Below are 25,774 nucleotides of genomic sequence, written 5' to 3'. Positions count from 1 at the left end.
TGCTGGAATAGCTGCCCTGAACCCCACAGGAGTGGTTCCTACGCAGGACAAAAGGGGCCTCCCTCCATTCATGCATGAGATGCACTCCCAAGCCTCCCCTCCACTTGAGGTCTCAATCATTCCATCTGAGAAATGGGGATAAGTAAGTATAAAAGGTTTTGCCCTCCCCCCCAGGAAATCTGCAGATTTTTACATGTGCTACACTAAAATCGAGTGCCCACTCTGCCGGGCTGTGCAGTTGGAGAGCCACTCCTCGCTTGAAGCAGCTCCCAGGGAAGGGAGGCCGGTGAGTGAAAGGGTTACATGTGACCCGCCAGCATGGTGCCCAAGTCCTTGTACACAGCCAGTGGAGATGGGTCTGGGGACCTGCCAGCCCAGTCAGACTCAACCCTGGGATGGGTAGGGATCCATGTTCGGGCCTCATTTGTGAAAGACAGCAGCCTCACTTACCAGTCTAGCTGTGGAAGAGCCAGGCATTTTATTGAGGCAATTCTGGTCCCTGCCCTGTCCTTGGAGTAGGTGAGCAAGGCAACAAACACTGAGTGGCCGAGAGGGAGGGGGGCATTTGCACTCTGTCTCCTCAAACCCGCCTGGAGCCAGTCCTTCCGAGTGGTACTGTGCACGAACTAGGCCCTGACCCTGCCTTCAGTTCCTCCTCAGCCGGCCCAGCCGCTCAGCCCTGCAATGGCCCACGGAAGGGATGAGAGCCAGTCCTAGAGAGAGGAGCCGGGCTTCCCGGGCTCCTAGCCGGAGACGCCACACGAGTGGCTCTAAATCCCGGAATGGGATATGTGGAGCCATCAGCTGTGAGAACACGGAGCCTTCGGAATCGCCGAGGCCCTCTGGCCAAGGTCACCCAGGTGAAGAGGGGAAGACAGCTGCTGCCAGAGAGATGGAGAAGGAGTGGCCCAAGCATGGCTGGGCCCGCTTGCTGGTGGCATTGCCCGTGCTAGCGGCAGGGTCAGCTGGGCAGCTATGTGGGCATGCAGGGGACAGTGTGGGAATGTGTGAGGAGGGGGAGGAGGAGGAGGAGGAGGAGGAAGAGGATGACACAGTGCGAGGGCACCGGAGAGGGGGAGGGGAGGGGGTGCCTTGAGGCTCCTGGATGGTGCGTGCGCACCAACCGGACTCCCCAGCCCAGGCCCGGCGCCCCGGGCCGTGCCGGCTCCTAGCCCCCGCCCGCAGCCCCCAGCGGCCTTGTTCCCCAGACGCAGATGCGCGTGCGCGCGGAGTGCGGGGCGCAGGGTGCGGGTGAGGGGCGCTGCCCGCCGGCCCCCCGGGGCCCGAGGTTGACGCGCGGCCGTGGTGCCGCAAGGACACGCAGGCCCCGGCGGTGGGGCGCAGGTGCCTTGGGCGGGGACCGGCGTCCCTCCACCTGCCGCCGCGCCACCTGCTGGGCTGCTCGCCCTCCCGCCCCCGCCCACCCGCTCCCGCGCCCACCCTCTCCTGCGCCCGTGCGCCCCGGGCACCACTTACCCGGGCACAGGCACAGCCACCACAGCGGCCTCAGCTCCGGCTGCCGCCGTCGCTGCGGGAAGGCACCCGGCGGGCAAAGATCCGCTCCAAGGACGGAAAGGCCCGGGCACGGGGCGGCCTGGCCAGCGGCGCGGAGCAGGACCCTCCGCGGCAGGGGAGGGCTGTGGCCGAGGGCTCCCCACGCTCCGCACGGGCGGCAGCGGGCGACGCGGCGCGCTCGACTCCAGCCGCAGCTCTGAGCGCGGAGGGAGGGAGGGAGGGAGGGAGGGGGAGGGAGAGAGCTGCTGGTGGTGGTGGTGGTGGAGGAGGAGGAGGAGGAGGAGGAGGAGGAGGAGGAGGAGGAGGAGGAGGAGGAGGGAGGGAGGAGGAGGAGGGAGGGGAGGGGAGGGGAAGGGAGGGGAGGGGAGGGGAGGAAAGGAGGAGGAGGAGGAACAGGAGGGGGGGAGGTGCATCGGTACACCACACAGGGGACACCGTGCTCTGGAGTCCTGCGCTTGGTACATGCCCTTCTGTCCCCAAGACTCCCGGAATGCCAGCTCTTCCTAGCCTGGCATTGTCCTCCAAGGTCACTGGCAGAGGAGAGGTGGGCATAATTGGGAACTGGGGGGCTTTGGCATCTGCTAGTGCACAGAAAGCCCCCCCGGCATGAGACGAGGGCACTGGAGGCCCTCCGCCTTGTAGGCTGTGAAGCTGCATAGCTCGTTTGTAGCACCGTGGTCCTTGGACTGCTGGTGCACTTCAGGGGCGTTGGCAGTTATCTGAAAACTGTCTCTAACTGTTGGGAATTCGACATCTAAACATATTTTCCTGGAGGGAATCTGGAATTTAAAACACATTTTCAAAGCCTGTGACCCCTAAAGGTTATCAGGCAAACAGTTTTGCAGATCATGGGACAATCACATACTGATGGACAGCTCAACACATCTACACAGGAGCCACACATCGGATGACACAAGTGAAGACAGATGGACAGAGAACCCCTGCTGCTCATACCCATCAACCCACCAGTGTGGGTAACATACCCACATGTGTGCCCTTGGGCCCGCAACGGGGGCTGCTGCTGCCATTTGTCTTTAGAGCCCCTAAGCTTCCCAGCTCCAGAAGCAACAGAGGCCTCTGAGCCTAGAAGCAGGCCTTGGCTGCTGTCTGGGAACCAGCGGTGGAGGGCCAGAAGCTAAGCCCGAGCCAATAAGAAGGCTCAAGTCCCTGAGTGAACGTCACCTGGTGGAGCAGGACACTCCTCTGCCCACTCACATACATTCATTCACGACACATACGTAGCTCACTCATGTACCCACAGATCACTTACACACATTCTCATGCTTATAACCTGGCTCATGTATACTCACTCATGGGCATTTGGTGAATCAGTCCCATGTTCTCACACTCACACCCATGCTAACAATTCTGTGTGTGTATGTGTGTGTGTCCACATGTGCCAGTCCTGGGGCTTGAATTTAGGGCCTGGACACTGTCCTTGAGCTTTTTTGCTCAAGGCTAGCATTCTACTACTTGAGCCACAGATCCACTTCCAGCTTTTTTAGTAGTAGATTGGGGATGAGAGTCTCATCGTCTTACCTCCCCAGGATGGCTTTGAATCTATATCCTCAGATCTCAGCCTCCTGATGAGGTAGGATACCACAAGCAGGAGCTACCAGTGCCCAACGTTCTTTACGTACCCAGTTACGCACACATAGGCACTCACAGTTCCTTCTGTATAATCACCTGCCCGCTCGTTACCCACAGCCTCACACGCACTCAACCACTCACACTTTTACACACCCATGTATTCCCCTCCCCACTCATTTGCCCATCCCCCACTTCAGCGTCAACTTCCAACATGGCAGCCAGAAGTTTTTCCTGGGCATTGGCTCTTTTGGGGCCCAGTGAGCTGGCTATCCAGCAGGCGAGGGAGTGGCCCCAGCTGGACATTAGGGGCACCAGTACAGGGGGCTGGAAGCCAGGCTGTCATTGGTTTTGCCCTTTGCAGCACCTCGGCTACCCTGGAGCCTAGGATGTGCATAGTAGGTGTGGCAGACTTCCTTCTTAGGGTCTGGGAGCACTGGGACACAAGTCACTGGGACCCTGTGAGTTTTCGCACAGACCAGAATAGGCCAGACAAAAATGGAGGCAACCCCCAGCTTTTGTGAGCACTTGACTCTAGGCACTATGCACCCCTTTGCCACCTTCAAGTTGTTCTTCTATTGTTCCATATTCCTTTTATGCCAAGTAGAGCAAGTTGTGAAGCTGGCTGTTCCCCCCTGGTTAGGAAATGGGTGCTACTAGCTCAGCCCCACTCCCCACATGAGAAGTAATATGAATGCAGGAGCATCTCCCAGGGGCCAGTGGTCTCCCACTTCTCCTACAGTCGAGCTGCCTAGCCCTCATGGCCTCTCGCTGGGCCGCAGGCTCCCTGCGTCATGTCTTTCCAGGCTGGGAGGGGGACAAGTTGCTGAAGTGACCCCTCTGTTGGACTTCTGGGAGCATCCCATAAGCAAACGCCTCCGTTATTCATCACCCTCTTAGCAAATATGTTGGCAGCTCTAAGAGGAAAGAAATGAATGAAGAGGGGCTAGGTAAGTGGCTCAGTGATAGAGCGCTTGCCTTGCATGCAGGAGGCCCTGGGTTCAATTCCTCAGCACCACAAAAGAAGAAAAAGCCGGAAGTGGTGCTGTGGTTCAAGCAGTAGTGCGCTAGCCTTGAGCTGAAGAGCTGAGGGACAGCGCCCAGGCCCAGAGTTCAGGCCCCACCACTGACAAAAAAAAAAAAAAAAGAAAAAGAAAAAGAAATGGGTGAAAACACGCAGAAAAGGGGCCCTGTGAAGAGAAAGGGGCAGTGAGCAGGGAAATGGCTGTGAGAGTGAAAAGACTCCCCTGGGAGCTTCTCTCAGAGACTGGGGAACATACTCATCACCCCCGGGGGCTGTTCATTTAACTGATGGCTGTTGTCCCATGTGGGGAATTGACATCAGCATGAGCCTCCTCTTAGGTGAAGTAACTCAGGGTACCCTACCATAAGCCCAGCTGGTCTCTTGCCAGGGAGGAAGAAGGCTGGGGCCAAGCGGGGGGGGGGGGGGGCGGTCCAGACATCCAAGCAAGGATCATTCGCTGATGCTCCTGTGCCTCTTCTTCTGGGCTGAGCCACTACCTAGGGCTGCCATGCCACACAACTTCATGATGAGTCCTAAGGCGAAGGTCAGATAGCCAGGGGAAAAAGGTGTTGTGCAAATCCCAGTCCTTACTGCATTGTGACCCCCAAATAGCTAATGGCCAGGAGCAGGGATGGTCTTCTTTTTATGGTTCTAGTCAATTTGTTCTCAATCAACATTGCCAATGTCACTAATGGCCCTTGTTCCCTATCTTGGATCCTTTATCTGTAAAGAAGGGTGGGGAGAGCTTTGCTAGAAATTTCTTTCTTGGGGCTGGGAAGGTGGCTCAGTGGTAGAGTGCTTGCCTTGCATGCATGAGGCCCTGAGTTCGATTCCCTAGCACCACATAAGCAAAAAGCAAAAAGCCGGAAGTAGCACTGTGGCTCAAGTGGTAGAGCTGAGGGATAGTGCCCAGGCCCAGAGTTCAGGCCCCAAGACCGGACCCCCTCCTGCCCCCCCCAAAAAGCAATTTCTTTCTTACACAGAACTTTGTCAATGGGAATACTTAGGGAGCCCATCCCAGAGAAGCTCAAGACTGGCCAGTGGTCCCGGATCTCCCTGATTCCCTGTACCTCCTTCCCCCCCCCCCCGGCACTGTCTTCCTTTCCTCTTGGTTGTCCTCTAGCCCCACTGTGCCCTGAAGCACAGGACAGTACACCTGGTATTCAGGGACCTTGGGGGTGCCCCTCTGGTCCTCCATCGTTCCTCCATTGTTGGCAAAGGCTAACCTCCAAGTCTGTCTCACCCTAAGAACCAAAACAAGGAGAACCCTATTCTTGCCCTGCCCTCCATCCTGGCCTCATACCCAGCTTTCCCTCTCACTTTCTCTCACTCACTGCGCTCCTTTTGTAGACATCTGCACCAGACATCTTCAACACTCACTACCCACACCTCAGTCATCACTCTGCCATCAGACCCTTTCCACATGGGCTTGTAACTGCACTGCTCTCCTGCATGGGCCTCTAGTCTATGCGTCCTCCTTGTCCAATTTCCCTCCTTTCATTTTTGAAGTGGCTAGCACAGCCTTCTCTGACAGCAATTCTGTGACATGGCCAAGAAATTGTCCCTCTGGCTAGACCCTGTCCCCTCCTCCTTATCACTACCTCTGGCTGACATCACAACCCCATCCCCAAGTCTTGGGGGTCACCAGTCAATGGATACTTGCAGCCCTGTAGTAAGCTGAAAATGCCCACAAAGATCCTCATTCTCAGATCTGGAATGTGACCTTATTTGAAAGTAGGGTCTTTGCAGTTGTAATTAAGTTAAGGATCTTGAAATGGGGAGATTATCCTGGATTTTCCAGGTAGGTCTTGTATATATTGACAAATTCCTTACAAGAGAGAGGTACAGACATACTTTGCACTCACACACAGAAAGAAATCACATGACAACAAAGGTTCAGTGATGCAGCCATCATCCAAGGAACCCGGAGTCACCGGAAGCTGAAAAACACAAAGCAGATTCTTCCCTAGTCCTTCAGAAGGAATACCTAACATCTTCACTTTAGACTACCACCCTGCCTCACCCTAAAAAAAAAAAAACTCACAAGAGTGTGTGTGTGTGTGTGTGTGTGTGTGTGTGTGTATATATATATATATATATATACATATATATATGTGTATGTATGTATATACATATCTGTTCTTTGAAACCACCAGATCTGTGGCCATTTATCACAACACAACAGCTCCATGATACTTACACCAGTCTCAAGTGGGTTTCTGAGAAGCTTTACCCTGCAAAGTCTTATCTACTGCACACCTTAGGTCTGTCAGCCTACTTGGCCTCAATAGACTCTATACCTGGGAATTCTGGAAAGCTCTGGTCAACTATGATATGTGTGTGTGTGTGTGTGTGTGTGTGTGTGTGTGTGTGTGTGTGTGTATACAATGAATTTGTGTGTGTGTGGTCCTAAGGCTTGAACTCGGGGCCTGAGTACAGTTCCTGAGCTTTTCTTGCTCAAGGCTATCACTTGAGCCACACCTCCACTTCCAGCTTTTTTGTGTGGTTAACTAAAGATCAGAGTCTCATAAACTTCCTGTCTGGTTTGTCTTTGAATGGTGATCCTCAGATTGCAGACTCCTGAGTAGCTAGGATTATAAGATGTGAGCCACTAACCAGCACCTAGTGTACCATGGTTTTTGTGTGTTTGTTTGTTTTAATGTGACTGCTCCTTTGCAGCACCAGCCTTGGGGACCAGCTAAGTTTCTAGGGCCCTATTCCCATCTCTGGCTAACCTATGCAGCATGCACCACAGTCCTTTAGCACCCAACATGTCCTAGATTCTTTAGGGCCCCAAGAGCTCTGTACTCTTCCCAGAAGAAGAAGGAAGGAAGGCATCTGCCTTGGTGATTGTGCACTGGCCCTGACATCCAGATCAGAAGGGTCTTTGCCTCTTCCTGTGGTGTCTTTCTGACATGAGGGTCCTTGCCAATTGGGAAGAGCCGGGAGACCAAAGAAGGGGAAGCGATCCAGCAATCGAAGAGCATCCCCCTCATGTTGTCAGAGTGGCCCTGCTTCCTTGGCTCTGAGGTTCCCCGACCCTCTTTAGATCCTTCAGGGAAAGGGATTGTTTCTCCAAGGGGTACTGCTCCATCCAGGCCCTGGCCCCAGATTCCTGGCTAGTTGCCCTACCTACAAGCTCTGACTTGTCTAAACCCCAGCAATGGATTTAGCTTAGGCTCCAGCTGGGACTCACCATATCCAGAAGGCACCTGATCTGCAGTAAGTGCTCAGAAATATTCCTTATCCCACCCCTATGCCGCCAAAGGTCAGTCCTTGGCAGCTACCCTATTCATAGAACAGCCCTCACCAGGGGGAGAGCTTTTTTGTGAGGCCCATTACCATGTGTGTGTGTGCATTTGTGTGATTGTCAGCTTGTCCTCTGACAGCTGCCCCAGCTTTGGGCTGAGTCCATGCCTGCCCCCCTGCCTTTCAAAGTCTGGTGCTCCCTGCCTCATGGCCCCCCTCCTGCTCCTACCTTGTGTCTGCTTGGTACATCAGGCCACCATGATACCATAACCCTACGCACACTTCTTACCTACTTCTTTCCTCTACTCCCATATCCACGCTGTCCCTAAGCCCAGGAGCTCCAATCGAAGCAAATATTGGGTGGAAACTTTTGCCTCCCTGGGCTCTATCTTGCCCATCTCCGTGGTTGAGAGCACAGCACCCCTGTGTCCTGCAGCTTCCGCAGCCTGACAAAGGTCAGCCCTCTGAACAAACCTCAATTTTTTCCAGTCCTGGAGCACTGTCTGAGAACTTCATTTTCTTCAAGGCTAGCACTCTACCACTTGACCCACACAGCCACATCCAGCTTTTGCTGTGTATGTGGTGCTAAGGAATCGCACCAAGGGCTTCATGCATGCGAGGTAAGCACTCTATCACTAAGCCACCTTCCCAGCCCCCAAACCTCATTTTTCAGCCCACCTGAAAATGAATATGGGGCCCGCAGGGGTAATCTGGATGCCACCGTGGGGATTTCCAAGTCATATTATTATGACCTGATAATAATAATGCGCAACACATTGAGAAGAGTGAGGCTCAGGAATTCATCTTTACACTGGTGAAGACCACTGGCTCTGAAAACAGAGCCCACCTTTTACCATTACCCACAATCCTGTGGGCTTCTGCTTGGGTGGCTCATGACCTCTAGTCTGGGCAGTGTAGACACTGCATGTGGGCTCCTTCCTGCCTGTATAGCCCATGGAACCTGTCCCCTGAGTTTGTGCTACTACCACTGCCGCACTTGTTTCTAACTTGGTAAAGGCAGAGCATGGGTTTATGGAAGCGTCATGAACTGAGAGGGAGACAGAGGAAAGGAAGATCGCGAGGGAGACAAGAGAAGGCGGATGTGCACTGGGGTTGTATTGGAGCTGCACAATGTCACTTGGCACCCCACTTGCACCCACAAAGAAATTCACTAAAGGTTCTGGCTGCTCCTTCTTCACACCAGCAAAGGGACTTGACTGAGGCCCTGACTCCTGGCCCCTGGCCAGTGCCCTTGCCCTGCGCCTGCCCAGCTCAGCAGAGATTGCCAGGCTGTGGAACACATGCCCCAGAATAGTGCTATGATGCTGCCGAGTGACATTCTATCGCTGGGCCACCACGCCGAGCGACGCCTCCCATCCCCAAAAGGAAAAACCTAGGGACGATAGGTGTCCCGGGTGCCAGGCCAGGCGTAAGGGCTGTGTGTGAGGAGCCACCTCTGGGCTCCACCTCCCCTGGGCTGCTGCCCATGCAGGCCCTGTCTGCTCTATTTTTGCTGCTTGCTCGCAGCCGCTCAGGGGAGCTCCAGCTGACCAGGAGGCTCCTCATGTAGGACAGAGAGAACTGCAGGTCAAGCCAGGGGCCACCTCAGCCCAATGGGCTTGCCTCCAAGAGGGCATGGCTCTAGGGACTGTCCCCTTCCAAGCAAGCCTTGTGTCCCTAGTGAGCAGGCTTCCCTGGGTGCAAGTGGATGCTTTGATTGCATGCAGGGCCCATGATGTGACCCAGCACCCAGGGGGACCCTGTGGAAGCACTTCAGGGGCAGGGAAAGCATAGCCAGGCTGGCATAGGCGGGTGCCTCGCTTACAGTGCCCTTGCTCTATAGGTTCATTCCTTCTGCCCCTTCTCAAGTGTTACCATGGGGACTGCCCACAGCCGTGACTAGTCAGGCTCTGGAATTATTCTGAGTTCTGTCAAGACAAGCATACAGGGCTCTACTACATTGCAGCTCCTTTCCTGATGGGAGGGGGTCCAGCCTGGTGCCCACAGCTGGCAGGTGCTAGACAAACACTCTGGGTGAGGGGGAAGAAAGATGCCCCCTCGGGCCTCGTCTGTTTCTGGAGTCCAGCTTAAGGATGGCTGAAGCGATGGAAGTGCCTAGAAAGAACGGGGATGTGGTCAGATTCTGGGCCTTGGGTCTGGTCACTTGGAACCTTTTCCAGACCTGGACTTGAGGGTAAGAAGAACTGCCTTCTAAGGGCAGACACGACAACAAAGACAAAGCGCAGGCACTCCGGGAAGGGCTAGAGAAGCAGAGCCTAGGTGGTAGATGAGGTGGGTTCTCGTGCGTCTGCTTTCTTTTCGATCCTCAGTGCCAGCCCACAACCAGTGGCACACAGAGCCAGATTGCACAGTTTTTTCTTTAATTGAAAATCAGCCGACTTCAGAAGCAGCCCTTCCAGCTGGGTGTGGCTGTTCACACCCCCAGCAGAGCAGGGATCAGGAGGAGAGGAAGCAAGACCTGGCCATCTTAGGGAGAGGGGTCGGGCCAATGAAACCTGGTGCTCGAGACTCTGGTGACAAGCTGGACCCCTCCTGGAAGGACAGAAGGCTTACCATTGCCTCTGTGGCCAGTGGAGTATGGTCACCTCCCTGGCTAATCTATGGAGGGATCTGGGCCTCCGATTTTCAAGCCCTTCCAGGGCTGCAGACAAGAACTCGGAAGAGTGGCCAGGGAGACAGCTGCCCCCACACTTGTTTGGGCAGGAGATGTAAAGCAGAGCCAGCCCAGGGCAGATGGGGTGTGTGTGTGTGTGTGTGTGTGTGTGTGTGTGTGTAACAGAGAGAGAGAGAGAGGAGAGAGAGAGAGAGGCCAGTCCAGGGACTGGTAGAGCAAGATGGCTGGGATGGACAGATGGTGAACTTGAAGGCAAAGCAGCCAAGGGCAGCAAGGAAGGCCCAGGAGAATGACAGAAGGACCATGTGTCCAGGTGAAGATGGCCATGGTGGAGTCTACTGTCTCCAACCCCACTAACTCCTTCTGCCCTGCAGACCCATGGACCATCTTTCCCTAAGGCTGAGGATGTCTGAGGATGAACAGGAAGAAAGCTTCATGGGGTGCCTCTCTGAGTGACCCCAGTGGGTGGGTGATGCATCTCTGAAGCTGAGGGGAGCAGGTGATGGGGGCCAGGTCTTGTGTCCACCTGCATGCTTGGGAGCCAGGAAGAGGCTGTGGTGGGGCAGCTAGTTGGGGTCAGGAACCAAAGGAGAGGGCTTTTCTTCCTTGCTTTGCCTTTCTCTCTGGGACATCTGTGTTCCTCAGAGACCCCCCCCCCCTCCATTGGGGCCACCATAGTGGCCACCACTGCCTCTACTTCTTATAGTTGCCAAACTGGATGGCTAGGCGGTCAGTGACACAGCGGAAGGTGGCTGGCTGCACCTCCCAGTAGGGCACGGGGTTGTTGAAGAGGCTGATGCCGTTGTAGTAGGCCCGCTTGACTCCAAAGCCTACAGGGCAGAAGTCATTGACGCCCACCTTGGTGATATTGTTGGAGTGCAGATAGACCACCTGGGGACAGAGAGATTGAGTCAAGGCTTGCTCTCAGGGCCCAGTTGTCCCCAACCACCTTCCCAGTCTGTTCCAACCTGGGTTGGTATTGTGGGTTGCAGGCAAAATGGAGGGAAGACGCAGGAGGCACTGGGGCCTGCCTCCATGCTAGGCCTCACTGCTGCTTCCTGGGCATCATTTAGTTCAGTGTAGTGGCACCACCCTTTGAGGGCCACGATTCTCCTCATGCTTTGGGGAGGAGGGAAACTGGGGTGCTGGTATGTTGATAGGTGTTGGCCATAATTTGTGCGCCAGGTATGGTATATGGTGAGTGAAGGCTTTCTGTGGATAGAATGGGGATTATGTTTGGTGGAGTGAGGTTATAGGAATCAGTCATTGATCCTGACCTGACATCTATGGAGGAAGAAAGTGCCTTGGCTCCCACAGGGTGCCTGGTCCCTCTTCTGCATTCCCGAGCTCCAGGCCTGCTCCCAGAGGAGCAGGCTCTCTCTTGTTATGGAAACCCATGGATCATGAGAGGAGAAAGGGCTTCATTCAAGGTGTTCTCATTTTTCACCCAGTCCTCAGCGGCACTCATGTTCTAGCAGCACCTCACCCTACTTCCTGAAGCAGCTCTCTTGGTGGAGCCAAGGAGTCTTGGATTAGTTCACTGGCAACAAGAGGTCTCTGGCCACTAGAGGGCGTCCTCAACCTGGCATGGGCCTTGCTGCTGTAGCAGCTGCATTGGCAGCATGGATGGGTGTCTGGTGAGGATGGCAGTGTTCTTACTATTGTGAGTGGGACCAAGGAAGAGATTTAGGCTCAGAACAAGACTGGGCAAGACCAAATTCACCCACACATCTAGAAGCCAAAGCAGGAATGGAGGCCCCTGTGAGAATACCGTAGATGGAGGGTGACATGTCTTTGTAAACAGAGAGCACTGGCACGAAGGGAAAGAGAGTGCACACTGCTCCTTCCAACATGAGATGAGGCTCAGAGATCAGAAGTGACTGGCCAGCTGCATGCTGGGCTCTGTCCTGCTCTCTGTCTCCACTCACCTGGAGGAGTTTGAGGTCTGGGAGCCCAGAAGGCACCCTGGATAGCTTGTTATTGTCTAGGTGCAGCTCCCTCAGGGTGGGCAGGAAACTTAGGCTCCCATTCTCTATCATCCGGATCTGGTTGTGGCCCAAGCCCAGTCTGCAGGTGGGTGAATAAGAGATACTCAGGGGCTGGAGGAGAGGACTGCGGGATGGGTACTGGGAGGACCCCTCCCTCACCCTAGGCCCTGCCCCTCTGGCTGATGGAAACCCAGAGCTCCCCTGGGCTGTTCCCACCTGTACAACTTGGAGTAGCGGAGCAGGTCTTCTAGCTCAATAGCCTGAATTTTGTTGTGGTCCAGATGGAGTTCATTCAGTGTCTCTGGGAGATCTGCCCAGAAGAGAGTAGTCAGAGGTGAATGCAGGGACTGAGGACAAGGAGGGGAGCAGGGGCCCCTTCTCTGCCCCAGGTGAGGGGGAGCCCTGCTGAGCCTTGCCTCAAATAGATGGGGCAGGTCCCCTCACTGTGTTGCCTGGGGGTGAGGCAGGGCAGGAAAGCAGGGCCACCTACCTTTGGGGATGCCAGTGAGCTTGGCCTCGGAGATGCGCAGGTAGTTGAGCTTCAGACCATCAAAGGCTCCAGGTTCAAAACCACTGTTCTCCAGGGGATTCCCACCCATTTCTAGGAGAGAGGCCATTCACATTGGAGCCACCCTGCACTTGGCCAGGGTCTGTCAGTTTCTGGGGCCCTGGCTCGCCTGCTGGGTGCTACAGATTGCAGGCTCCCTCCACCTCCTCCTGAAAGCACTTCCACAAAATGACTGGGAGCATCGCCAACCCCAGTTGTTTAAGACCACTAGCCCAGGAACCCTGGCCCTGATTTTTTGCCTTTAGGGACAGAAAAGCAAGAGGAAAGAGAAGAGCCAACCAGTTCCACAAGCTGGACCTGGTGGTAGTCCACAGTCTGAGGCCTTTCCCCTCATTCTGCTGCTCTCTCCCCTTAAATTGCAGTTGGAGGAAGATCCAGAAACACACTGTACTCTTAGATTGCCTTATTTTTTTTGGGGGGGGGGGGTCCGGTCGTGGACCTGAACTCTGGGCCTGGGCGCTATCCCTCAGCTCTTCAGCTCAAGGCTAGTGCTCTACCACTTCAGCCACAGCGCCACTTCCAGCTTTTTTCTTTTTGCTTTTGTGGTGCTGAGGAATCGAACCCAGGGCCTCATGCTTGCAAGGCAAGCGCTCTACCACTGAGCCACCTTCCCAGCCCAGATTGCCTTATTTTTTTGTCGGTCATGGGGCTTGAACTCTGGGCGCTTGGCTTTCAGACTGCTTTTGACAGTCTTGAACAGATCCTTTAAAGCTACCCTCCAGGATCCCTTTACCATATGCTGAAACAAACATGTGGTGCATTCTGTGAGGTGCACTGGGCTCTGCTGGAGCTGCTTGGGACCCTGCTTTCCTAGCCGATGCTGGAATAACTTCTGCACTAGGCTCAGCCTGCACTTACCAATGCAGTTCATGTTCCGGAGCCCACTGAACACCCCCTTGGGCACTTTGCGGATGCGGTTGTCATGTATGCGCAGCTCCACCAGGGAGCTGGGCAGATTGGGAGGGATCTCCACCAGGTGGTTCTTGGAGATGTAGAGTTTCTGCAGCTTCCGAAGGGGACTGAAGGCCTTCTCGTGGATCTTGGAGATCTTGTTGTTCACCAGGACAAGGGCCTGAGGCAGGGGCAGAGGTGACAGAGGTAAATGTCCCAACTCTCCAGCCAGTCCACCCTTCTCTCCCTTCCTCCTCTGCCTCCTGGGCTCCTCGTTGATGGCACTTGAGAGATGTTTGAGCCCAGCACAGTCTCAAGGTCAGTGTGTACTTGTAGGCAGAATGCAGAAGAAGCCAGCAACCATGTAAAGCTCTGAGCCCTAGCTATGTCACTACTGCCCAGCCCAGCCTATCACTCCTTGTACTCCGTTTCCCCACTTGTGCATTGTTTACAATGAAATCTTCCCTTTATGTGTTGCTAGGAGGAACCAATAAGATAAAAATATTTTCAGCCAAACAAGGAACTGACCTAAGTGTGCTTGACTTATTATATTCATACACATAAGCTACAGCCTCGTGAGCGCCCCCTACAGCCAGCTCCGGGCTTCTCTCAGTACTGCATGGAGCCCTGGGGTCCTCTCATACCCCTCACATATGTGCACACAAACCCTTCTGGACCCAAACCCAAACTACAGACTTCCCAACTTCTCCCAGTTCCTCAGATAGGCTTACATAGAGGTGCTGGAGGCCTTTGAAATCATCTTTGCGGAGCTCTGAGATGTCATTGTTCTGCAGGTCCAACAGCGTGGTGTCAGGTGAGATTTCCCTGGGTACAGTCTTCAGCCCTGGGAGCCAGTACCACAACATTAACATGGGCCCACCCAGTCTGGTGTGGAGGGATGGAGACACCAGGCACACAGGGACACACACACACACACACACACACACACACACACACACAGCACACAGGATTATTGGCACAAACATAAGGACTATGCTGCTAATGAGAAAAAGCTCTAGAGTTTGCAGGCCCCGTTTTTGTCTAAACACGTGGACACTCACACACACACACACACACACACACGCACACACACACACCATGACAATCCATCTTGTCGCTCCTCTCCTTTACTTGGGGCTCTCAGGCTGGGCCCGAGCCTCTTGGTACATTCCCACCCCAGCTCCCCAGGGACTGACCCAAGTCAGAACACTGAACAACCCGCAGGTGACAGTGGCAGCCAAAAGGACACATGGCGCTGAAGGTGGGTGTGACGGCGTCCAGATCAGGGACACCCGAGGTCGTGTCGGCACCTGAAGCCTCCTCATCATTCATCATGAGCAGCCCATCATCCAGGGTGAAGTCCCAGAAGCCCTTTTGCTCAAAGGGCAGAGCCTGGCTCAGGGCCAGCAGAGACACGAGGAGCCACAGGGGTCGCATGGTGGTTGTCCCTGGGAGCCAAAGGTGAAGAGAGGGTCACGAGTCAGCAAGAGCACCCCCTTTTCTACCAGTGTCTCCACCATCAATGGCTGCTGGTGGTGTGTGCACACGCATACTTGTGTATATGTGCGTTGGCACCGGGTCCCGCATTCCTCGCACCCTGGTAGGTGCGAAGTAGCAGAGGGAGGAGTGATGGGCAAGAGGCGGGACTTGGTTTCATAGGCAACAAAATGTCTTTCCAATTAGCTGTGAGCCTCCCTCCCTGCCCCTGAGCTAACCAGATCCTGTTTCGTGTTTCGGGTGGGTGGATGGTGTCAGTGAGGCCAAGTGGAGGGGTAGAGGGAAAATCCAAGCATTAGCCCCTTCAGGCCACCCAGTTTATCCCTCCAGAGCTTCAGGCTCAGGGTAATTGTGATGCAATTAGTTTAATTAGGTGGCCATGAGTCATTTCCTTCCCTGCCGGAGCCCCTCCCCCAGGTCCACATTTTTTTGAGAAGGGCCGGAGGTCAAGGCGCACAAGGCCTGCTGGAGAAAGAGAGGCATCCTATGAGGTTGCAGAGGCGAGGGGGACAGGCCACTGTCCTCCCCTCCCTCTCCCCTTCACCCTCCCGCCCCCCCTCCATTCCACTGGACCTCAGCACACAAGAACTCTTGGCTCCAGATCTGCCCCTGACCTTCCTTTGGGCCCATGACCCTGGAGAAGCTCCCAAGGAGAACAGGCTGCCACCAGGGTAGCAGGGCAGGGTCAGGCTTGTCTGCAGGCTCCCAGGGCTGAGGCAGCTGGGAAGGGGCGGAGGAGATGCTGCTCTGCCTGAGCCTGCCCCAGCATCTGCTTGCTTCTTTCTTCTCCAGCAGACACTGACCCTGTCCAGGGCTTAGTCTGCCCAGACACCTAGAACATATCAGGCAGGGCCAGACCTTCTTCCTTTCCAACCATCCTCACTCCCTGGCACAGGTTCGAGTTTTGTTCTGGCCTCATTCTCCCCACCTGTTGGGTGGACAAAACCATGTCAAATCAGCTTATCCTTCGGGCATGGATGTCTGGGGTTGCCTGTGTGCATCTGTGGACACGGAACCTAGCTGGCCACCAGGGAACTACGGAGATTCAAAGTAGCCCACTACAAAGAAGCTTTCATTTGTACTTCATCCTGGCAAGGCAGAGTTTGGCAAGGGGCGGGCTCCATGTGAGTCCCCTGGAGTCTCAGCATTGAAGGCAAAGATACAGGAGGTTGTAGGGAGTGGCCTTCCTGGGCAGGCCCAGGGGACAAAGGAGCTGTGGCTTTGGAGTCCTCGGTACCTGCAGGGAGCTAGCCACCTCCAGGCTTGCTTGAATCTGGACACAAGCATTGCACCACCAGTTGCTGTCCATCCTGAGAGAAAACTGGCCCGTGCTGCTGCCTGGGTACTGCAGAGAATATCCCCAGCGTATGTCCCCCTGAGTGGCTCACGGGGCCTGACCTGGCTCCCACCCATTCCTTGGATGGAAGAGCTTGTGTGCAGATGAGAGTGGCAGCTGCCTCCAACAAGTAGCTTCCTTGGGCCCTAAGATCCTATAGGAAAGCGAGGGGCAGAGCCCAACACTTAGTTCTGTTTCCCTCTCGCATATACATATGGGCCTGGTACAGACTCCTGAGGTCAGAGAAAGCCCCCTACTGAGGAGTGCTCCACCTCTCTCACTCCTTCACTCCTTTGAAAGGACCCTTGCGATGCTATGTATGGCCGCATCGGAAGACTTGCCAGGCCCAGGTGGCCTGGCAGGACCCAGGGTACCCCACCAGAAGTATTGGCCCCAGAGTGGGTAGAAAGACCCGAACTCGCCTACCTAAGTGGTGTGTTCCCCCTTCTTCTCCTTGGTTTACAGCCTCATGGCAGGGCCAGGTTGGACAAGGCCTCCTGTGCCTGCTTCCACAGGCAGGGCCCTTGTCCAGGTGCAGGTGTGCACCCGAGGAGTTGCAAGAGAAGCAGGAGCAGTGGGAGAGCAGGAAGAGGAGGCCGAAGGCAGCACAGCAGTTGGAATGGAAGCCAGGCAGGAGCTGCCTCCACGGCTGCCCTGGCTGAAGCTGAAGCTCAAGCTGCTACCTCACAGGAGGATGAGTCAGGACTGGCACAGCTGCCCAACCACCCGCCTCCTGGGTGGGGCCTGGGACCCAAGTCTACCTGGCTGGCTGAGGATGGGGAAGCCCAATGCAGTGGGGAAGGTAGGGGCCGAGGACCATCTACCCATAGCCAACCTGGAGCCTCCAGATCTGGGGGCTGAGGTCTCCCCAGGACACTTCTTTTTTTTGGGGGGGGAGGGTCCGGTCATGGAGCCTGAACTCTGGGCCTGGGCGCTGTCCCTCAGCTCTTCAGCTCAAGGCTAGCGCTCTACCCCTTGAGCCACCGCACCACTTCCGGCTTTTTTCTTTTTGCTTATGTGGTGCTGAGGAATCGAACCCAGGGCCTCAGGCATGCAAGGCAAGCGCTCTACCACTGAGCCACCTTCCCAGCCCTTCACAGGACATTTCTGTCCCCACCAAGGAATCTCCTCAAAGGCCACACGTGGCTTTCCAGACATGAGAGAGATGAAGCTCCTCCACAGGCACTTCCAGAAAACTGGGCCATCTGCTTGGGCGAGGACTCCCTCCTCCAGGGGAGAGGATATCCAGGCCCTGGTACAGCCTTGGGACAATGGGGTCCCTAGAGGAAGTTCACCAGCTCTGAGCAGACTTGCCTGACGTCATAGTAAGTGAAGGGGCTCCCAAGGGGCTGAGAGTCCAGCACTCTGCCTGTTGGTTCCGACTTGGGCTCATACTGAGGGTTTAGAGACTGAGGGCTGAGAGGCCCACAAACCAGAGCCCCATGATGGAAGCAGGACAAGGTTTGGCAGCTGTTGTAGGACTCATGACTGAACTGCTGGGGGCGAAGTGAGCTTCTTGGCACAGTCCTCTCATGATCTCAGCAACACAAAGCCTACAGGATGTGGCAAGGGATCTCACATAGCTGAGACCCCAGAAAGAATGTTTTTCTGACACTGGCATCTGTAGTACCACTTCATAGATGAGAAAACTGAGGCCTAGAGAGAAGAACTGATTTCTCCCAAGTCACCCCCAGTCACTCGGCTCATTCAGCTACCCTTGGGTTGTAGGTAGGGCTGTCTAGTAGGAGGCCCAGGGCTCACAACTGGGTAATGAGGACAGCCAGGGGAAGAATCTCCCTTGTCTGGTGGTGGTAAACGTCAGGGTATTGCAAATCATCCTTGGTCTCCTCACACAGGAAGCAACCCATGGGCAGACACTGTGAGACCTACATCAAGTCCCTCCCCTCCCCACCTCCCCACCACCCATGGGGCCTCTGGGTCTCAGTTTCCCTTCATCGACCCTCATGGAGGTTTCCTTAAGCTCCATCAAAGCCAGCTAAGTCTGCTGGATGCCACCTCCTCAGAGCAAAGGAAAGAAGTGGTCATCGTGGTGAGCCTCAGCTTGGCGACCGCAGATGGCAGCAAGGGAAGAGGCTGGGCTTCCTGGAGCCTTTGCCACCATCTCAATAGGGCCCTCCTTGTCTGCCCCTCTGAAAGCCAGCGCAGTCCTCTATGCAGCATTGCTCCAAGTCACAGCTCAACAAGACACGCTGGCAGCCTCTGAAAACATGGAGGGGCTGTGCCAGGCATTCAGGCAAGGCCAAGGGCGGCAGGAGCAAGACTGGAGGTCTGGCAGGCCTTAGGCACTCGCCTGCAGATGTGTCGCTGGCAGCTGCCAAGGAGTAGACGCTGGGCTCACACTGTACAGCTAAAGCTGGGGCATCTCCAAGAAATGTGCTGCCCTCTGCACAGCCCTGTTGAGCCTCTGGAATTTGGGGAGTGGGAGAGGGTGACAGGGAACAAGCGTGGGTGGCCTTCTCCACTCCTCTCTGAACACCGAGGCTGTCTGCAGCTTCAACCAAGAGGCTGACACCTGGCCTGGTCTCTGGGACTGTCCTGATCTCCCCTAGGCTCCAGCCTCTGCTTGAGTGTTAACTAGAGCAAAGGAATGTGCATTTCCCAAGGCCCTGCCGAAGGCTGTGTGTGTGTGTATGTGTGCGTGCATGCGTGCATGTGCACGAGTGCATGCGTGTGTGCACAGCCATGTAAATGTGCATGTGGAGGTGGGGATTGGAGGAATGACCCTGAGCCCCATCACATCTGCAATCTGGGCTACACACTGAACTCATGGCCATTGTCTCACGTGGCAGCTATGGGATAGATCCCCAAGGGTGACCACTAGGGCAGCTGTTTCCTTTCATGGTCCTGGCACTGCTGCGGTGGTTGGGCAGAGTTGGGGCATGTTCTCAGTCAGTCTTGGGAGATGGGCTGTACCTAAATGTCGCTCTTAAGAGGCTTCAAGGAGCAAGCACAAGGGAGCTGTCACGATGGCTGGGTGCATCAAGGGAAAGTTTTCTATCCCCTGCCCTAATGTACCAAGACACTTCTGGAGTCAGACAGAAGATGATGCTGGTTGGCTGAAGGTTCTAGGCTGTCTGGTCTCTCTTCACCTGAGCCAGGGCTCTCTCTCCTCTTTCTGGTCACTGAAGAAATCTAGGCTCCTACTTGCCATGTGTTAGACTCTTCGGAGAAGAGGGAAGATACTAGCATCTCCCAATGGCAGGGCAGGGGATTTGACAGACTTCTTCACCTAGACACCCTCCCCTTGTTGACTATAAGAAGGAAGCTGTGCTTTTAACATGTGCTGGAGGGATAAATGAAGCTCAGAGAGTTTGCCCCCAAACCCCTGCCCAAAGCCACAAAGTGAGGAAATGGTACAGCTGGGATTGCATGTAACCACCCAGCTGCCAGTGTCATCTCACTGCCAGGGAAGGAGAACAGCCGGGCAACCGGGTCCCAAGACCAGAGAGCCTCTTTGCTTCCTCGGTATGGGGCTTCCTACCGTCTCTCCCAGGCAGGACATTCCTCCTACTCCCTTTCAAGGGCTCTGGCTGAGGTGAGATCTAGCTCTCTTTAGCCAGCCGGGCAGGCTAGGATCCCGTCCACCTTGAAACCTCCCAAGGACTGTGGGGGCTCCTTGCAGTCAGAGTCCCCTAAAGCCACTTCTGGGGCTCTTCTGACGCTGAGCAAGAAGGCATAGGGCAAGAAAACAAATGGGGAAAGGCTGAGGTTGCACTTAGAGTCACAGAAATATCCAAGGAGGCTGTCAGTTCCAAATGGGGGACAAAACACAAAATTCCTGCTTCCCAGAGGCAGTGGCTCAGCAAGCCCCAGCCTTCCCCTGAGAACCTGAAGAAGCTAGTTATTTCAGAAGATGAGAAAAGCTAAGCATGGAGCAAGTCTGAGCTGCCCTCTCCTCTCTGCTTACTCCCTGAAGGTTCTATAGGTCACAACTTATACTGTAGCCCCTGACCTCCCCTGGCTCAGTGTCTGAGGCCATGGAGGAAGGAGAGCCCTTGGGGAGGGGAGATGTCAGGGGATAACGCAGGCTCCAGTGGGCCAGGGATGAGGCAGCATCAGAGCCTGCCAGACCCTAGGTTGGTCTGTCTACAGAGCGCCTGTGCCTACCCTGCACCCTGCAGCCCGTGGCCAGGTGGGAGAGGGCAGCTCTGCCACATTGTACCACTTGGTGTGAGTGAGGTCCCTGTGGGCTGCACCCCTCCCCTCCGAGGTGTGAGCCTAGGCTGCCAGGGACAGCCTGCTGCCTGGACTGTGGGGGCAGTGGCCAGCCTGGGAGGTGGGCGGGGCAATGCGGAGGAGGGCTAGGAGTAACTAGAGAAGAGGAGCGGGAGGGGGTCGTGATGGGTGTGGGAAGACTTTGTAATAATCAGTGGTGTTGTCAGAGGTGTGAGGCTCCAGCAGGTGCTGGAAAAGGTAGGCTAAGAATCCCATGGGACAGAGAACACGTGATTCCTGGGACAAACTAATGTTACATGGTCTCTATGGAGTAGGTGGGCCCAGAAGATGAGTGGAATCCCATCCCCTCCCTACACCCCCACACAGAGTTCCAAGAAACCAGAAGTCCTTAGGGAAGGTTCCAGAGGGGCAAAGTGCATAGTGTGGCCTCATTCCAAATTCCTCTTCTTGGGACTTGGTACTGTCCCTGGAAGAGATACTCATTGGCCTTGTAAGTGACTTCCAGCATGTAGCTAGAGGAAGTATCCCCTTTCCTCCTGCCCTTTCCCATCCGTGATCCCACAGCCTAGCGCTGCAGGAGGGACTGGCTTGGAGCAGTGCTGGCAAGTCATCCTGCACACACAGGATGCTCAGGGCTGGCACTCCTCCTCCCAGGACCCCTAGGACGAGCCTAGCTGCTGCAGACTTCCCAGCCACAAAGTGGGCCCTGGCCCCTGCTCTGAGGATGGTGCCGAAGCAATGGCAGAGTTAATCCCTCCTCCAAGTTGGGTCCCTGGACCAGTGTGCACATAGGCCACGAAGGCTAGCTGGCCACACCCAGCTGCCTAACTGGCCACAGGAACCCTCTCTGCTTCCTGATTCAGAGCCAGCCTTTGCTGCCCAGCCCTAGTGGCTTAAAGGCAGCCGTGTGTCTTTCTGTCCATACACATCCACAGATCTGCCCTCAAAGGCTTCCCACTGGCACACAGCCACCATATACAGGCATACTCTACACAAAGGCATCCCTGCCCTCCCACCTCTCCCAGGCTGTGGGAGACACAGTTGAGTATATGTTACCCAGAGGTATTCACCGGTACCCATTGGATGCAGGCCCCTGGGACTCTACCTGGTACTTAAGGATAATTATTTGCTTGTGTCCATCTAAATCAGCCACTACAGGGCAGAGAGCAGGCAGGCCAGGGAAGGACAAGGCACAGAGGCAGGAGCCCCAGGGACAGGACCTGAACTTCCTGGTGGGTAGTCAGGAGAGCAGGCTACCTGTGAAGACTGTTGGAGAATAATGTCCCTGGCCTCAATGAGATCGTCCCTGCTTGCCTCACTTGTGGCTCTGCTGTGAAGATGCAGCTCCTCCTGCTCTGGGCAAATGGGCACCTGGCCACACCCATGGAGCAGCCAAAGGGTGCTCTCATTCCTGCAGAGTCCCTGGGCACTTGGTGGACACCCAGATGGCTCTGTTCTCTCTTGTTCCCTCTTCTGGGTCCCTTGGCAGGCCCCTCTAGGGCCCCAAGCCAGGGCTGTCGCTGAGAACATGGCACAGTATCCTGATTTCCTCTTCTCCTACTTGTCCGCTGCCCATTTGGAGTCCTAATTCCAGAGGGACAGGACAGAGGCACCCAGGCAGGCCCACCTAGGACCCCTGTAGCTAGGGCTCTGTGGACCCACACCTCGCCCAGGAGAAAGCAGAGGAAGTTCATTGCCCTGTGGTAAGCGAGGAATATCTAGGCAGGGTGCCTGGGCTGTGCCTGGGAAAGCAAGGCTCTCAGCCCATGCCAAGGAATAGCCTGGGCAGCAGGGGACTATTTGGGTGCTGAGCTCGGCGGGTGCCCCAGGGCCTTCCTGACCCTGGCAGGCACAAAGCCCTAGAGTGATGCTGGCAGCAAGTGGAGGGTGTCCTCCTTGTGGCTGCTGGTGAACAGACAGGGCAGTTGACAGAGCTAGGGTGCCAGCCACCCAGCCAGATGGGTGGCAGGGTGCCCATGCTGAGGCAGAGAGCAAGAGGTGGACAGTTGGCAGTGAGGAACCCCCCCATCCCCCCTGCTGCACACACATCCCAAGGCAGAGAACAAGCGGTCCGTACAGCTTGGTGGTTGGGCAGGCTCAGAAGGGAGAGGGAAGGGAAGGGTGATAAGGTGCTTAGAAGAGAGAGGGGAGAAGACACAGACATGGGACAAGGACCAAGGGGGCCACAGGGTGGCGGTGAAGGGGCATGAACCAGGAGCTTCTGGGGGTGCCCAGGGGCGGGAAAGGTAGTAAGGGGCAGCAGAGCCATGGACACTGGGGAAAGCGGGGCCACAGGGCAGGGCAGCAGAGGCAGCAGAGTTGCGGACAGGACAGAGGAGCCAGGAGTAGAAGAGTGAGCACAGATGGAGGCCAGTGTCTCCGAGGGAAGGTGGCCATATGTGAGGCTGGTGGGGGTGGGGGGCCTACCTGGGGCGTGGAAGCAGCCAGGTGCAGGCTGCCTAGTTGGTAGGCTAAGATGTCAGGCTGTCCAAGTGTCTGTATCAGGCCTGGTGGACCGAGAGCAGCAGCTCACTCCTGGGCAGTTCTTGGAGAGAGGGAGACAGAGGCGGTGGGAGGGAGGCTAAAGGCTGGGCGGGCGGGCCGACAGGGAGGGGACGGCAGGGAGGGGGCGGGGAGGGAGGCAAAAGGGAGGGGGGCTGGTAGAGTGGGGAGGGAGGGCGGGTAAGAGGGAGGGGGCAGGCTTTCCGTCCCCCCTGGCAGCTTCAAAGGGAGCAATTTTCTTGTAGCTGGCTGGGCTAGCTTTACCCCTCCCCCTTGCGCCCCTCACCCCGCCCCCCCAGGCAGATTTCAAGAGGACACCACACACACACACACACACACACACACACACACACACACACACACACACACACACAAGGACCCTTGGCGTCTCTGGACAGGCACTGACTCAGTCAAACTTTCCACTGTCCAGATGGGGACACTGAGGCGCTTGCTGCACTCAGTGGGCAGAAGAAAGTGAGAGGGCAGAAATGGGAGAGGAGGGGGATATGGCCTCCCATTACTAGGCCAGTGAATGGCTCCTGAAATTCTGTCCTAATTCCACCCAGAACTTTCCTTCTGCCTGGCTGAAACAAGAAGGTGGTTTCTCTGGGGTTAGAGAGGTAGCTGTTGTGGATTTCTGGAAGGGCTTGATCTAGTCTCCTAGCCTCCCTGAAAGCCTTCCTTCTACTCCAGTCTTTCTTCCTTTAACAGGAGGCAGTGGTCCTGTCTGGGTGACAGCAGGAAGGGAACCAGCTTGGGGCTGGCAGGAGGGACTGGCAGATGTAGGGAGTGGGGTGGGGGAGCTCCCTGGCTTGCCTGCTCAGAGGCTTTAGAGAAGCTGAAAGGCAGGAGAAGCTGTACTGGGAACACTGACTCAGAGAAAAGGAAGCCAGACAGTCATTCTCCTTGCTCAATCCCAGCAGCCCCCCTAGGACATGATAACCGCTCTCTGAGTGCAGAGCATTTCCTCTGGTCACTTTCAGGGACTAAGTGGGCCAGCTTGCCAAATCTTAGCCAGCCACTTCCTGAGGGCCAGAGTGAGCCATCATGTATAGCAAGGCACCTCCTCTCTGTCCAGTGAGGACCCCCCCCCCCCGCCCAGGGACACCAAGGTGAGGCCCCAGATGCAAGAAGTGACCCTGGAGAGCGAAGGGTGGGGGAAGCGCAAACAAGAATATTGCTGGGCAGGGCGTCGGTAGTTCACGCCTGTAATCCTAGCTACTCAGGAGGCTGAGATCTGAGGATCGCAGTTCAAAGCCAGTCCCGGCAGGAAAGACCGTGAGACTCTTATCTCCAATAAACTACTCAGAAAACTGGAAGTGGTGCTGTGGCTCAAGTGATAGAACACTAGCCTTGAGCTGAAGAGCTGAGGAACAGTGCCCAGGCCCAGAGTTCAAGCCCCAGGACCAAAAAAAGAAAGAAAGAAAAGAAAGAAAGGAAGGAAGGAAGAAAGAAAGAAAAGAATATTGCTTGAAGAAGGGCAAGCTGTCAGGGGCGGGACTGGAGGGAAGGCCACTGGAGAGAGACAGGGGTGAGGGATCAGAATCCTGTCACTCAGTCAGGGGCTGGAATGGAACTTCCTCAACTCAAGAAAGAGGCTCCCAGGAAGATTTTACCTGGAGCCAGGATCACCGCAGGGCCCAGCTGTAGTATCTGGCTGCAGAGAAGAGAGAAATGGGTCTAGATTGGGAACCCTGAGTTCACTTGTTTTCATGGTCAAGACAAGGCAATTGGATGACGATACAGTAACCCAGGCAGACCAGGGCTTTTGTCTGCTGGCTTATTCCTGTCACTTTTTTTTCTTTTCTCCTTCCCTTCCTTTGTCTTTACAGTGCTGGGGATGGAGCAGACTCTAGGCCAGTGTGCTAGCACTCAGCTACACCTCCAGATTCAGCTTTTACTTTTCACTGTATACATGCTCAAACGTATCTGTGGTGAGTGCAAGTGTAATGTCACCAATGCTAGGGAGTCTCAAGGAGCCTCAAGCTACCCGAACTCTGCCCCCCGCCCTTGTCTAATCTCTCTCCCAGTTCCACATTGGATTTGGACCCTGGTATCTACTCACTCATGCTAAACGTGTCAGCAGACATCAGGGCAGAGGCAGAAAAGGGTCTAAAACCATGTACTGAACCTTCTGCTTAGTGACAGCACCCAATAGCAAAAGGCCACATTGATGTCCGGTCTTAGTCATTTGAAATAATCAGCATAGACCCATCAATAGAGAGAGAAAACAAGTGGGAGGGGGATGGAGGAGTGATAGCTGAAGGTATGGGTCCCCCCATCCCCTCACATACACGAGCTGTTGCACAGATCTTAGGCCTCCAAGAACCCTAGCAGGGAGAAACAGCCCTGAGGACAGTGCTCAGGGTATAGTGGGATCCCAGGAGGGAGCCGTCATGGTCTTCTCTGGGGACTCCCAGGGCAGGACTGTGAATGCCATGAGAAGACAGTGGTTCTCTTGTTTCTGGCCTCCCTAGGGCCACACATAGCACCAGAAGCTCAGAAAGACTTCCTGGAGGTGGCATGAACAGACCAATAGGCAAGCGGGAAATTGCCCTGAAGCAAGTTGGGGAACAGCAGCATGAAGACATCCTACAGGTAAGCAGTAGCCAGTCCTTCTCCAGGACAGATCTCACCCTCAGGTCTTGGTCTTGGGTGTTTCTGGCAGGGTCTTGGAGTAATGATGTAGCAAGACCTGGCATGGGGACCAGGGGGTGGGGAGGGAAGCCCAGTATACATGTTGAAGTTGGGGATACATCTGGGGCAGTATTTGTATAAATATGGT

At 55.4% G+C, this 25,774-nt stretch overlaps 2 protein-coding genes across 2 annotated transcripts in view; both read right to left on the bottom strand.

The window, feature by feature from the left end:
- Atp2b3 (ATPase plasma membrane Ca2+ transporting 3) overlaps positions 1–1,713 on the bottom strand; it is a 74,869-nt gene extending 73,156 nt beyond the window's left edge. The window contains exon 1 of the mRNA XM_042667496.1: positions 1,477–1,713. The gene's annotated coding sequence lies outside the window, so the exon portion shown is untranslated. The remainder of the gene's footprint in view (positions 1–1,476) is intronic.
- An 8,022-nt stretch (positions 1,714–9,735) lies between these two features.
- On the bottom strand, positions 9,736–23,057 carry Bgn (biglycan). Its single transcript, XM_042667552.1, has 8 exons — positions 22,915–23,057; positions 14,654–14,905; positions 14,189–14,301; positions 13,425–13,638; positions 12,489–12,599; positions 12,215–12,308; positions 11,939–12,077; positions 9,736–10,901 (listed from the first exon to the last, which is right to left on the bottom strand). The coding sequence occupies exons 2-8, from the start codon at positions 14,892–14,894 to the stop codon at positions 10,704–10,706; spliced, it is 1,110 nt and encodes a 369-aa protein (XP_042523486.1). The 5' UTR covers positions 14,895–14,905; positions 22,915–23,057; the 3' UTR covers positions 9,736–10,703.
- Between the last annotated feature and the right edge of the window lie 2,717 nt (positions 23,058–25,774).

Source organism: Dipodomys spectabilis, unplaced genomic scaffold (genome assembly GCF_019054845.1).
Source record: "Dipodomys spectabilis isolate Male_0828 unplaced genomic scaffold, ASM1905484v1 ptg000411l, whole genome shotgun sequence".
Lineage (NCBI taxonomy): Eukaryota > Metazoa > Chordata > Mammalia > Rodentia > Heteromyidae > Dipodomys > Dipodomys spectabilis.
This window is presented reverse-complemented; position numbering and strand designations above follow the sequence as displayed.